Here is a 15295-nt window from a genome sequence, read left to right as displayed (position 1 = left end):
TCCTCCAAACACGGCGGGTCGAGTTAATGCCAAATAGCTCAACTTTGGTTTCGTCAGACCACAGCACTTTCTCCCAAGCCTTCTCTGAGTCATTTAGATGTTCACTGGCAAACTTAAGGCGGGCCTGTACATGTGCCTTCTTGAGCAGGGGGACCTTGCGGGCACTGCAAGAGTTCAATCCATAACGGCGCAGTGTGTTGCCAACTGTTTTCTTGGTGACGGAGGTCCCAACTGCTTCCAGATCATTAACAAGCTCCTGCCGTGTTGTTTTAGGCTGCTCCCTCACCTTTCTCATCATCATCCTCACTCCATGAGGCGAGATTTTGCGGGGAGCTCCAGACCGAGGACAGTTGATGGTCCTTTTATGGGTCTTCCACTTGCGAATAATGGCACCAATAGTTGTCACCTTCTCACCAAGCCTTTTGCTGATGGTTTTGTAACCTATACCAGCCTTGTGCAGGTCTACAATCTTGTCCCTGACATCTTTTGACAGCTCTTTGGTCTTGCCCATGGTGCTGTAGAAGTTGGAATGTAAGAAACTGATTCTTAGAGCAGGTGTGCTTTATATACATGACGAGTTAAGATCAGGAGTATTGGTAATTAGTTGACTGAGCACAGCTGTGTGCCACATGCGCACCAGCCAATCTGTAGGAGCCTGAATTCTAAGTGAATTGTTGGGGATCAAATACTTATTTCCCTTAATAAAATACATAACAATTTATAACTTTTAGATTGTGTGTTTTTTATGCATTTTCGATTGATATTCTGTCTATACCCATAACCAATAAACAACCATAAAAACCAGAGTCTGATCATTTCTATGGAAGTGGGCAAACTTACAAATTCAGCAGGGGATCAAATACTTATTTCCCCCACTGTAAAATGGCTGCTTCTAAGATAAAGTCACAAGCTGAGAGTTTGTTTGATTGCAGTGAATACTATCGTATGCCTAGATGTTAACAAAATAGGAAAGAACCTCTTCAAAAATGTTCACAGAAACACAAAACTGACAAATTTATCACTTTTTCATATGTGGTTGTTGTGACCAGCGGCAATCACGTGTGAAAAAGTGGTAAATGTGTCAGGAGTCTGCCACTCTCAACATTATATTTAAGTAATGTTGAGGTGAAAGAACCTTTTTTTACACGTACAAATAAATCTGGGCTCATGCTCAGTTTTGGTGACTTTCACCCCAATGTAAATGTTAAACAATCATCGGGGGGCCATGCACAGTGAAGTCCCAGATGTTCACAAGCTGTGCTCACAAATACAAATTTTAAGTCAACTAAAGATTCATGATCCTGAAAAAAGGAAACAGCCTCGAGCCATTGTGCCCACATTTACGATTTAGCATAGTCACTTCTCCGTGTCTTAACTTAGATTCTACTGTCATTAGTAGCCCCTTCAAAACACAGGCACACATGGGAAAAGCTAAACGATAGAAAACAGGGCCTCAAATGCCGTCCCTTGTTTTAGTTTTCTTTGAAAACAAAGCAGATTTGCAGAGAACTTGGCTGTTTATATGTTCCATATGTTTCAATCACTTTAAAAGAGACCACACAAACGTCAACGACAGTGGAGCAGAAAATACTGCCACTGGAGTAGTGGTTAGAGGCGCAGCTTGGTGGCCAAAGGGTCAAACGTTTGCTGCACTGATCTGGAACAAAAAAAACTCTAAGTTTTTTTCTCTAAGTTAGATGTTTTTCAGGCCAAGGACCCAAAACTGATGGAGAGATTAAGGAGGGACCCCCTACCTACTGTATGTGCTCTATATATTGAACTCGGCCTAGTGCTCTTTATAAATATACATTATTATTATCATTTTGCATTCAATGTTAAGCTATTCAAATAATACAGGTTCAAATTTCAAACATGTGCAACAGTAGGCTGGCTGTGCAACTGCTATAAACATACATATCTTTACCTTTAATCATAGCTTAATGTAGTAGGGACAGTGAATCACCAAAACAGTTTGGCCTCAATTGGCTGATGGGAACGAGCTGCACTGTTAGCTTCTCTTGTGCAGCGTGCATCTGGATTTCACTTGGGGACTGAATAGGGTCTAGGGAACCAGACAGAGTCAGCGTGTAATGTGTGGCCTCGTGATTGGCTCAGAAGCGATAGGGGCGCATGTGTGCATGAGGCTCAGTTTGACAGGTCTTGGCTAGTGTGGTGCTCTGTGTGAAACTGTTGAGACAGCTCCTGTATTGCTGGATGAGTAAAGTGGTGACTGAAAGATAATCTCGATTTATCCCTTCACTAAAACATGCTGGATTCATGTTAATGTGCATATAAACAAATTTAAATTTTGGTGGGAAAAATTCAAAAAATCTATGAAAAATGTCTAATCACCCAAAGATTTTGCAACCACCCCTGCAGTAACCCCGCATACCCCCTAGGGGACCTATGATCTAAGTCAAGAGCAAAACCAGTAAATTGGGAAGAGTTGAAGAAGTTGGTCAGGCAGTATGTTGTAGAGAAAATGCTGCCTTTTTTATAAAAAACAACTTTTGAAATCAAGTAATCAGTAGAGTTACTTATTAAAGGAGTAATCAGTAATCGGATTACTTTTTCAAGGTAACTATGGCAACACCGCTCACTACAGACTTACTGTAAACAAGTGATCAGTTCAGACGGATCACACCCTGCAGAAGAAGTGCTGACCGTGTCTGCATCGGACCTGCAGCAGGCAGAGCTACGGCCGTGACTTGACCACAGCGTGCGGATGAAAGGCAGTAGTTGGTCCAGATTTGTACCCTTGATGTGACATGGCTATTAAAAAATGAACAGTTTTTACCGGCTTTTAAAAGCTTAATGGGACGCAAGCTCAGGGGGATTATCCAGCAGCTGCTGGAGGCCACAGAGGAAGGCAGAAATTAACTTCTGCATGTGAGAGAACCGAACCAATCAGCTGCACAGCGAACTCATAATTACATCAACCTCACACGTACCTCATTCATTCCCTCCTCGCCTGCTGTAACCGAGGAATTAAAGCTAATTCCATGAAATCATTTGTTTAATTTGAATCTATCTCCTCACTGACACTCTGTTTCACCGTCACTGCCTGGTTGTTTTTCTCTCATGGAAACTAGTCACCAGGGTAACACTGGCATATGATGCTTTCTAACCAGTAACAGATCAAGTCTAAAACTTTGATCATCAAAATGCAAATGAAGACAGAATATTAAGAGACTAAATTATGTAGCAGCTGCTCTGTACGTCTTTATAGCCCGCCTCCTGTTTGCAGGATTAACGCATGTCGACAGATCTTAAAGTGTTAGTTAAAAATCCCCAGCAAAACACAAACACTAACCCCAGATCTCACCCAGTCCTAACAAATATCCCACGAAAACCGTCGTGTTAGTAGAGAGAACCAAAACTGTGGAGAAGGAAACTGTAGCAACTAGGAATCTCTCTGCACCTCATGTGTGGCATCTTTTTCCATTTTGCTATTTTGGAGTTTGAAGTACATTTTCACATGGCACATGTCTACACAAACACCTAACGTAGTTAACGTAGTTTATTGTCCATTGACATTGCTGCTTTTTTAGTGTCAGCTCCTAAAATCATGCAAAAAAACCTACACACTCTTGTCTGAGAGAGAGAGAGACAGAGTCAAAGGACAGGGGCAGGCCTCATTTGCTAAGACATATAGTTATGTCAACACTTCACTGATCCCTAGGCATATAAACTTACACGCTTCAACTTCTGCCAGCTTGTCAACACATCTTTTCATGATGACTTTTTAGTCAATGGTGATAATTGAAAACCAGATGGAGCCTTTTCAGATGAACAAAAAAAAATGCTACATCAAAAATCAATTTACACTTCTACTGCTCAGACACATACAACAATGTGTGCCCAAGAGCACTTGGCTTCTGGTATTCCCTGTATGACTGGACAGCCAATGAGGGCGTTGAATATGATGCATAGACCTACATACGCTTTACGTATGTGCAGGTAATATCATTATATTTACATCATCATTACATTTCTCAGCTAGTTGCTTGATTTGGTACTAGGTTGATCGTTGTGCTTACTGGTTATGTGTGTGTCCTCCATGTGATTTACAGCACAGACTACAATATGTCAAACATTTGGGAAGAGCTACTAATAGCTGGGAGGCTAAGAAGGAGCTACAAACTGGTTGAGGACCCAACAAGAAGTCGACCATCCAAAGAGAATGAAATTAACTTCCAGCTCTGCTGAATAAAGGTGACTGACTAACATCTCATGTGTTTGATCCATACAAACCAACCTGAAAGCTAAATGTGAAACCAACCTGACCAAGGAGCTAACCGTCTCCTGGCTACAGCTCTTTCTTAGCTATAACTGGAATTAGGGTTCTACTTAACCTACAGTTCAATGAGGAGAGATCAAGCAGGCGAGGAAACATGAATGTGCAGAGAGCTGAATGAGAGAACTGAATCTGAGACAATACAGGTAGATAGGGACAGGACCACGCTGTGGGGGCTGTTGGTGGTGGAAATAAAGTTGGCAGGTGGCCGAAGGAGACCTCTGGTGAAGACCTATAGAGCTGAGGAGATGATGATGATGATGATGAGGAAGAGTGTTATGCAGTGGATCTGCCTGCAGATGGAGTGACAGAATAACAGTGACTTTAAAGCACAGGGACGAGGAAGTGATTGGCTGAGGGAAGCCAGGAAAATAGTTTATTGGATGGAAGTAGTGACTTTCCATTTGAGGATGGACTGATTTTGACAGCCTGACAGAAGACATAAAAAATAGGGAACCACATCCACTCCAGCTAAACAGATCGTGAGGGGACAGACCTTCCTTATTGAACTTTGGCGTAAGCTTCATATAAGACAGTAGGCATAAACCTTCTCATTGTCTCAAACAAAAACTCCAGCGTTCAGATTTCTCAAAATGTTAAATGTTTTGACCAGAGGCGAAGCCCCAAACGCTGCAAGATTTCAGGATAATGCAGTTTGAATTCACCGTAAACAAGCCATTCCATTATGTCTCATTTATACACGTTTAAAGTTTAATAAAACAAAAACTACTTGGTTCTGGTGATGGGAATCTTGATGTTTGATTAAAAAAGGCACACACGAATTCATATTGTTTATACACACGTCAATCACTTTGACCACCACTTTCCGACCGAGGGACGAGAATGTCACGGCAATTACTGCAGAATATAAACATAACTGGTTAGGAGACATTTGAACAAAACCACCACGACTGTCAGCCTCACAGTTTTATAACTTGTTTTTTTTTGCTTTCAATTCTTTGGCAGATTAATGTTTCTACCTCTGGGTTTTAGCTGGTGATAAAGCTGAGGCACAGATTCAGGACAGGAAGGCAACAGCTGTACTGAACTTTACTGTATACACTAATTATGTGCCAGGAGCTAAACAACACACGTATCTTGCACTGACTTTCAGTGTTTAGGAGAGGTGTTTCGTAAAAACCTGTTACTGTCAAAAAGTAGGATTTAATGGTATTTGTATCGCTTAGTTCTTCAAATGGACAATGTTATATTATATTGTTATATTTATCCTTGTGAGTTTGTCATCGTCTGTCGTCAGATGTGAAACAACGGATGCTTAATTTCTTGGATATCACTCTACTTGTGCAATAACACACAGAAACTCAGAAAGTGTTACTTTTACACAGCAGAAGTGAAAGATGAGAACATGATGTATGGGCAGGTAGAAAAACAACCTCCGCACACCTCTCTCTCTAAAGCTCCTATTATAAATGTTCCCTCTGCTTACTTGTTACAGAAAGCAAAGTCTGAACCTGAAAAAGTCTTTCTGATGACTCATCCGTACACGCAGCTTCGCTTTATTCTCCCCAACTAGGTAACATCATCCGCAGCCAACAGCACTCCAGGGTGTACGAAGGCTAATGAGAAGGATTTTACCACATTAAAAGAGGGGGGAGGGATTCTCACCATGTATGAGGGGGGGTGGGTCACATTTCTTCCTTTTGGCATTGCTTACTCTTTCTCATGTTCTTATTTATTTTAGCCCTTTTTATGTTCATTTTTGTATTTTCCACTGACATCATCCCTATGTTCACCGGGTCCTATGTTCCCCGCTTTGTATGTGACCGGAGAACATAGGACAACTTTTTTTTAAAAAAAAGGGTTAGGGTTAGGGACCCGGGGGAACATAGGGCCCGGGGAACATAGGTACGCTCCCTTTTCCATTCATTTCCCACTGATCACAACACACAAACCAATACAGAACTGAGGCACTGGGTAGCGAAGACGATGGATTACCTTAGACTGAATGTCTCACACACAGCAAGGAGAGAGGCCTACCCCCAGATATTATCGAGCTGACCTTTGGTTGTCAGGTACGGAAACATGGGGAACATTTTTCTTTGTGAAGCTACGTATGCAAGAGTATCTGAAGAGATGGTATCTGGATATATCATGGTCAGGGGAAAAACGAAGAGGTCACTGAAGGATACCCGTCTCTTTCAGTACCAGAGTTGGAATTAGCTATCTGAGACGGATCCTGCAAAGAAAAGCTTATAGGTTACTGCTTTTACATTTATATCTGGTAATAGAGAAGTAAGCATTGGTAACGGATGAGAGAGGAGTTCAGTCTGTACCCAGTCTGCATCCTCCCCATTGTCATATGTAAATACCCATTGGAAGAGATTGTCAATATAGTGATAAATAAGATTAGGTTTTAAGTAAAAGATAAGTCCAGCCCCCTGCCTGTTTAGGAACCTCTAAATACTCTATTTGAGTATTTCCAAATTAATGATGAAATTGTACCATCTAGTCCAAAATTATCTAGGACTGATATAGATATTGCTGGGTTAGATATATACAGCAAAAGATCATCAGCGTAAAGTCACACCTTTTTTAAATTATACTCTACCATACTTAAACTTTTTAGTTTTATTTTATTACTTACTCATTTTATTAAGTCACACAGTCAAATTTTGTCATTACCGCACTTATTTTTTTTATCAATTAATCAATGTACTGAGAAAGTTTATGTGAGGAAAAACTTGGTTTGTTCCACAGACTGGAGGGCCGGAGGATACGAGTGGACTGCTTTGAGCAAGCTGTGGGATGGAAAGTGGTGATGGAGAAAGGATTAGGCCCCGCTGTATTTCATAATCTCCAATCTAAGATGACTTGGTGGGAGAGATGTTGTAGCTCAGTGGGAGGATTAGAGCGGAGCTCTGCCACTGTTCCCTCGTCTCCTTCTCCAGATCGGCTGCTCTGCTTCATAGCATCAGTCCCTGCTGTGCAATCAGGTGTTAGTGCAGCAATCAGAGCTTCATTCAGTCAAATCAGACTACCTTACTGTAGGTGTAACAGAACAGATGAGCATAAGATGCATGAGTTTTCCAGCATAGTTAAGCCAATAGGTAAGCTAATAGTTTGGGTAATACATCTGGGCCAGACAATATTCATCTGGACTGAGGATTCAAACATTCATCATTAGAGGTAAAAGTCATAGTTTGAAATTCATCGTCATCGTCTATTTTTTTCCATATCACATTTCTGTGACTGAAGTTTTCTTTCCATTTGTCTGTCTTTCCTATGAACTCTTTAAAACGTGACTTCATGCCTCACTCAGGAAAGTGGGAAAGAGGCTGAGAGTGGTGGAAGAGGCATGAGTCGCTCAGAGTCAGCTGGTGTTGGTCAGTCACATCTGGTTTCATCTGTAATTGCATACATTATGTTCTATTATAGTCTAGGAACCAACAAAAACTGTTTCCAGTTACATATGTTTCTGTTCCTGTTGTGGAACAACTATGAAACGTAAGAACACATGTTAACCAGCTGTCAGGTCCAGACTGTCGGCATTAGTCTTTTCAGAACGATTTCAGGATGACCCATTTTCAGCCACGGAAATACTTATTTTTCATATATTTGGTGTAAATGTTAACATCAACATATACACTACGAGTCAAAGGTTTGGACAAACCTCCTCATTCAATTCAATGAGATGAATGGTGTGTTCAAAGTTTTGACTGGTGGTGTAGGTATTGGTGTTGTTTCATCCCTAGCAGGCACCTAGCCAGAGGTCGGATGTTGCAGTTGAATGAGGTTACATCAAAATGCTGAAGTTCAAAATGGACAGACGTATAGATGTTTCATTATATATAGTAGGCCATTGAAGAGATTTGTTCAGTAAATTTGATGCAGGTGATTTTATTCTGAAGTCGACTACATACATACATTAAGCACAATGATCTTAATCCGTCTATATAATCATGCAGAAGGTGTCAAGACCTAAACTTCACCATTCTTACCTTCTTAGTCTTTATCTATTATTAAGATAACAATAGGCGCGTTTTTCTTTCCCCTCCTCACTCTTCAAAGACCCCTCAGCCGTACACTTGATCATTTTTTATCAGCGCTGTTGGATACAACAGTCCAGCAGTTGGTGTGTTTTCTGCTCTCGGGCAGTTTATTAAAGCTGTAAATCAGCTGAGAACACATCAGTGAAATTACAGGGAAGCAGCAACATTAAAATCCTTTTATATGGCATTAAGAGGGCAGCTTTATATAATGCAGTGCTACTCTGCAATGAGATAATACCTCATGTACAATTACATGACTGCTATCGTCCACTACAGTCTGGCCACAAATGAAGAAGTTGAACCAAGTTTTACATAACTAAAAGTTTGCTTGACAAATTTCCTTGTTAGTTATTTCTTATTAGTTTGTAATAATAATAATGAAGTTATTGCTTCTGATATCAAAGCATGGCTAATGAAAATGCAACAATACAGCAAAGCAAATGCATCTGTGTATTCCTTTGTCCTTTAGTAATTTGCAGCTGCGACCTTGCCACAGGCCTGAAGTGTTATCCTCATTGGCTGTGCATCCATTTAAATTACAGCATGGGGAGCTCTGCGTTAACCTATGGGCAATCAGACAAATTGATTCAGATTCAAACACCAGTGGATGAGCTGACAACAGCTGGCAAGCAGATTAAATCCTACTCCACAGTGGGCTGTGGTTGTGTTAGTGAGGGCAAAGAGTACAGACTGTGTGTGTCAGACTAACTTTGATGCAGTCGCTCAACATTTGGGGGAATCATGCTAAGTTGCTCATCTTTAAAGATCGACAGTTAAAACATTTGAGGTAAATTTGAGAGCTTTATTATGTTGGTGTTAATCATTCACCTGAGCGAAAAGAGGAAGGAATGTGTTGACTGAGAAGCAATTAAGTTGAAATCAGTCCTGCTGGACGTGATTAATGTCAGTAACTGATCAAAGCAACTCCCTTACCTACTGTAAGGCTATTGTTTCAAAAGCAGATCGCGAGAAATATTAAGGCTTCTCAGATAATTCACTTGAAAGGAAATCATAAAGGCTACTATTTTTGATTTGCACTGGTCTTGACTTTTGTTGTCGTGATTAAAAGTAATTGCAGCAACCAGATTAACTGCAGTAAAATTTTGTGCAGTCATCCATGCTTCACGTTTAATGAACCTCACACACTTTGTGATGACCTTAATTTATTGCGGCTTTTTAAAGCCACACAGGGAAAACTATTAAGGACTTAATCATTCTTTTGATTTTACTTGTTGTGCCACCAGACACTTGTTTACTGAACACATGTGAACAGGGCGAGGGCTAGATAAATGAACCAAGCACCTGACACTGTTTGTAAACTCTGACATCCGGGCGCTGGCTGTTTCCAGAGAATCTGCACGGCCAAAAGTATGTTCCCTTCAAGCTGACTGATTGTGTGGTTATACTGTAACTGTATGTTGTGCTTGTGTGCACGTACCTTTAACCAGGGTTTAATCTCTCAATCTAAAAAGTCCCAAGTGGGTGATTCCAGACCATCTGCCCCCAGAGCTCATATCGACCGACCAAAACTACAAGGACAACGTTTAGACGTACCTTTAAAACAGATGCGAGTGCATCCACATGTCTAAAACATCTACAAAACGACTTTATTATGATGTTATATCATTTTAATGATTATAAGAATTTGACCCTTTTTTATTAAATAATAAATGTAACAACAAGGAGAACAAAACAGTTTCGTTCTGCTGCTGATTGTCTTGACGCTTGTTTTGCTAGCTCCAGCTCCAGTTTTATTGTAAAATCCTAACCTCTGACACTGCATTACTCATGGATGGTGTCATTACATGTTATTAAATATATGCTACTGAAATTTTTGACATTGGAATGACCTGCTCATCTCCTGCACCAGCTGCCCCGGAGGATATGGACATTTTTTTGGTGGCTGCAATTCATCAAAATCTCCACTGTAACCGTGAATGATGACGGTAGTTTTGGACCCTTCCAGGGCTTAACTGCAGGTTTCATTGGTTTGATGGGTCAAATATTAGTGGCCTGGAGTGTTTAGCATTTTCCGATTTAGGCTTTCTTGTGATGCTGCTTCACTCCACTACATTGATTTGACAGCTCTGCATACCACTTACATTTCAGACTAGATCCTGCTGCCCAGTCATTAATTACATTGCATAGATGCACTAAAACGCTGTGTGCATGTTAAAGCACCGGTAACCCTAACCCTAATAGAGCCATTAAGAATTCTTTCAAGGACAATTCTATATTATAATCGAGTATCTTTATATTATTTACAGACCGAGCTACAAGGATGTAGACACGTTAGATAAATAGAAAAACAGCTTTTTCTCACTGAATAAAACATGCACTTCAACGTTTTAGAAGCAAAGCTGCACCAGGATTACGCCATCTATGACAAATACTCCCATTCAGCTCACATTTCCTCTTATTGATTAGACCTCTTCCACTCTGATTGCCAGTGGTGAGTGTGTAGCCTCCAGGGATCTCACCAATCTGTCATCTTGTCTTCATCATCTGAAACCGGCAGACTGTAATGAGATGGTATTTCTGTCCAGGTGTGATCGTGGCTCGGTCGGTCATTACGCGCTCTTGTTCCGTACATGGCGTGATCTCACTTCAGCGTGACCGCGCTTGCACCTAAAATGCCACCTCATTATGCACCCCTGTGGTGTGATGGTGCCGCTCACCAAAATGACCTTTACAGAGCGAAAGGTTGCTGTCCCTCTGTTGCAGGGTCAAATGTATGCAACAGAGGTACACTTTGTAGCACACAGAGCGTCTGTCTGGTGGAATTATCTGTGTAATTCAGGTCTTAGACAGAAATGTTAAGGGAGGTTTTGATTACAAGCCTTCAGGACTGACATCCCTGACATCTTCTTACGGTATCTGTAGGTCCAACTGAAAATTGTTGACATGTAAGCGCATCCATCTATAATCAGAAAAGGAGACTACACAAATCTGACGTGTACGGGAGGCATTCCAGGAAAAAATAAATTAATGTATTAAGCCAGTAACGTATGAATTTGCGCTCTACAACAAAGCACGCTTGAAGATAACGTGAGTGTGTTTGGCCAAATGCTGAAGCCAACAACAGGATAAGGATAATAATAGTAATAATAAGCACATAACGCGTGGCTAAAAGAGATGAAATGGCAGGAGATGGGATGACAAGTCTAGTGCAACAGCGTGCTGTTGAAATGCTATGGAGGGATTTGAAACTAGCAACGTGTGCGTGAAATTTTACAGTGAAGAAGAGCGGTGTCAGGTGTCCATGGGAAAGACACTGAACCCGAAGAACTGTAAACTGTTTTGATTTTCACTAAGGTAGAAGAGCGAGTATGTGAAGGACATTTGGCATAAAAACATGAGGACTTTCAATAAGTCAATATAAGAGACGGGTGCGTTACTGTGCCTACATACGACAGTATTTCCATCCAAGGATGCAGTGAAACACAAAGACTAGAACGTCATCATGACTAAACCCCCCCGCTGGTCTACACACTGATATTAGGGGTGTCGCCGATTTGACTCAGAAAATTGGTTTTGATTTAACAGAAAATAGATTGTCCCTCTATGATTCCTTCTCGCCCCCTTCTATAAAACTCTTGCGAGATTTGCTGTAGTCGCGTTAGGCTGTGTAAAGTTAAAAATGGCTGACTCTGAGACTGTTTACGACAGCGTGGAAAAATTTTGGATTTTGCGTGAATAATCGAGCACTGGATAAAAGCGTTGCCATACACAAAGAGTGCAAAGCTGTGCTAAAGTACGCCGGTAGTGCGACAAAATGTTGATGCAGATGCACGTAAATGACTGTCGACCTGCTTACAGTTGGAGAACTGAACAAAGAATGTGTTGAAATTTTACTTTAATTCTTCCTCACTAGCTCATTGTGCCTTGACCTGAGGCTACACCGATCTCTCTCTTAGTTGCGTCTCTTGCGAGTTCTTACAGTTACATGCTACGCAAATAAACATGACAAAATTACAATTTGATGAATCTTTTTGAAGGAAATGCCGCATTTATAGTGTTAATTCATGTTGTAAAATGATGGTGTCTGCTTTCGACAAGGCATCAGATTGTACCGTATCCCCTCTAACTGAACCGTGTCGTATTGAAATTGAATCGGAATTCTACCGAACCAAATCGATGCATTTTAAAATGTAACGCTCCTGAACCGTGTCTTTCCCCCATATTAAGATAAGTAGCAGATTGTCTTGAGAGATTTATACCTCTAACTGATACACACACGTAATAGCAATTATGTACCAGATTCACAGACATGTGTCTAAGCAGTTATTCAAGCAGATTAACAGCTATGAGAAAATGGAGAAGGCTCAGTGTAGACTGAATTTTCTGTCCTTGTAATTTCATTTTCTGCTGCAGTCCTTTCAAACAACAGGCCTTGAGGGGAATGCTGAGCCAGAGCATCGTTTCTCTTCAACTTTTCTGCTTCTGTTGATTCTTTAACGGATCCGGATCTGCGAGAGTCCTTCTCTCTTACACGCACACATAACTACTGACAACGGAACGCACGCACTCGCAAGAAAGTAAGCTGCGCATTGGTGGCGTCTCTGTGTGACAGGAGCCAAAGAGCCATACATTTAAAACTCAAACTAAAAAACAGTTTTTGTTATTAGTTCATGTTAGTGGAGAATAATTAATCCGGCCTTCCTGCTTGGAAAGAGTTGCTCCGAACATGTTTGCTTGCGTGTCAGACGTTGCTGTACATTTGTGCTGCCATGAAAGGCAGATATGTCCCCTTGGCTAGATGTTCTTGATGGGAGAGACGTGAAAGAGACTGAGAATGAAAAGCCGGTTTTCGGAAGACGCTGCGCCAGGGGATGCACTCAGTCTGCTGGGAACCCTTTTTGTAAAAACAAAACTTTCTTGCATGGACCTAGGGGCGAAGATGGAGCTGCAGTGGTCAAGTCTATTCAATCCAAACGCTAAATGCTTCTGACAAAAAAAAAGAAAGAAAGAAAGAAAGATAGCAGCAAACCAACAGAAATGAGGAGACCGTCTGAGCCGACTGAACAGATGGAGGTCTACATATGTAACCCCAGGAGGTGCAACGTGTGAGCGAAAGGTGTTAGAGAGCAGAAGGATTCTTCACTGAAGAACGCGCAGTTTTTCTTTTTCTAAACATAACCGCATCCCGTCAGTGTTTGTGCAACACACATCAAAAACAACAGAGTCTGTTGGCCCCCTGTCTCGACATAATCTTGCTCGTCTAACTTTCCCTCACAGACACGTGTGCGCTCCCTCTCAGCGCCCACGCCGACACTCAGACACAAACTGACGCCCCCCTGGCAATCGCTCTGCCCACGCTCTGACACACACACTCCTTTCTCATCGGTCTCCTGCAGGTTTCATCACTCACCCTGGATGTTGGGTCCCCCCTCTCCATCCTCGCAGTCCGTCATGTTGTTCAGCATCCCTCTCCTCTCCTCTCTCCTCCTCCGGCAGTGAGCACTGAGCGCTGAGGCTCTTGATCTTGATGCTGACAAAAATAAATAAATAAATAAATAAATAAATAAAGAGAAGATGCCCTTTTATTTCTCACTGCCTCTTTCCTTTAGTTTCTCAGTTTTTTCTTAAAAAAAAAAAAAAAAAAGATAGCAATACTGTTTAATTCACTTGTCTGTTGCGTGAATCCCTCCGTCTCTCTCTCCGTCTCTCTTCGGGAAGGAGGATTGAGAGACTGAGCGTGGCTGCAGGGGAGAGTCAGTGATGGAGCCTGGTGTCACTCACATGCACGCTCTCGGTCTCTGCGCGCCACTCGCCCCCCAGTCAGTTTAAGCCTGATGACTGCATTCATCATGTATTCAGAAGGTATTATCCCTATTTTCCCTCCCTCCCTCCCTCTCTCCCTCCCTCTCTCCCTCACGCATGGCCATCACCATCATCCATCTCATCATGAGAGAGGGATGGATGGAGAGGGATTGAGAGACAGAGGGGATACACGTCAAACGACTAAGTACTGCCTCCTGAGATTAAGCATCTCCTTTGATGTTCTTTTCAGACCGAAGACAAGACTCCATTTCATTACCGCGTATTCATCCCTCTTTTGTTATATTTCCCCCCGCGCTGCATCTCTCTTTTATATTTGCCTGCGTGGTCATGGCCCATTATCTGTGGGAGAGCTGCAGGCGGCACTTGTATGACTCTGTATAAACCTAAAATGTGAGCCTCTCTCTGTTACCACACGCACTGGCTGACCCGTCCTGGGGTCCCTGAGAGGAGGCCACTGTTCTCTACGTTATGCTTAAAACTGTCTAAATGAAAAATAAAAAGATGGACAAGCATTTACTGGCAGCGAGGAGAAACATTATTTGCTAATATTTTAGAGACTTGGGCTAAGAAAGAAAAACATTGCACTAAATAACTTCCCCTATGGCAACGTTCATGTCAGCTTTAAAGATTCACAAGGTTTTACTAACCTGTCTTCCCCCCAAATGAGACTTCAATGATTTTTCAATTATCATCCGCTGGAGGTCACCGAAAGGTCTTCTGAGCACCAGCTCCGCCAGAAAAATAGAAAACTAGAGGACAGAAAAGAGAAAAATGGGATGGGGCAGAGCTTGTTGATGGGACAGAAGGACGATACTGGGAGAGGATGCGAGAGATGAAGAGATGTGAAGAACAAGCGGCAGGTTTGCGTTTCACCACTAATCCCCACCACCTGCCTGCTGATAAACACACAGACAGAATGGCCAAAAACACAACTGGCATTTAATGGATTTCTTGCCCAAACCATTTGTATTTGTATGCTTGACATTATGTCACGGTGAACCGTGTGCCCATCTCTGGTTAGATGATCCCTGTGGTTAGACAGATGTTCAGAGAGACATTATCCTCATGTTCACTCAGGCCTCTCCTGGTATTTTAAACAGGCAACTCCACTGTAAATGCCACAAAAGGAAATGATATTTGTCACGATGGAAATAATGAGGAAACATGTAGAGTGCTAGGCAACTTTAAAGTCCGCTTTGTAACA

The 15295-nt window shown here is 41.8% G+C and overlaps 1 protein-coding gene across 4 annotated transcripts in view; it reads right to left on the bottom strand.

Moving 5' to 3' along the window:
- slc12a5b (solute carrier family 12 member 5b) overlaps positions 1-14074 on the bottom strand; it is a 39642-nt gene extending 25568 nt beyond the window's left edge. For 2 of the 4 annotated variants that reach the window (XM_047611569.1, XM_047611576.1), the window contains exon 1: positions 13679-14074. In XM_047611569.1, coding sequence (XP_047467525.1) covers positions 13679-13733 — 55 coding nt within the window. In that variant the 5' untranslated portion in view covers positions 13734-14074. The remainder of the gene's footprint in view (positions 1-13678) is intronic. The other 2 variants (XM_047611560.1, XM_047611553.1) reach the window with 2 other exon arrangements.
- Between the last annotated feature and the right edge of the window lie 1221 nt (positions 14075-15295).

Source organism: Mugil cephalus, chromosome 1 (genome assembly GCF_022458985.1).
Source record: "Mugil cephalus isolate CIBA_MC_2020 chromosome 1, CIBA_Mcephalus_1.1, whole genome shotgun sequence".
Classification (NCBI taxonomy): domain Eukaryota; kingdom Metazoa; phylum Chordata; class Actinopteri; order Mugiliformes; family Mugilidae; genus Mugil; species Mugil cephalus.
The sequence above is the reverse complement of the archived record's forward strand: the minus strand, read 5'-3'. Positions and strand labels throughout refer to the sequence as shown.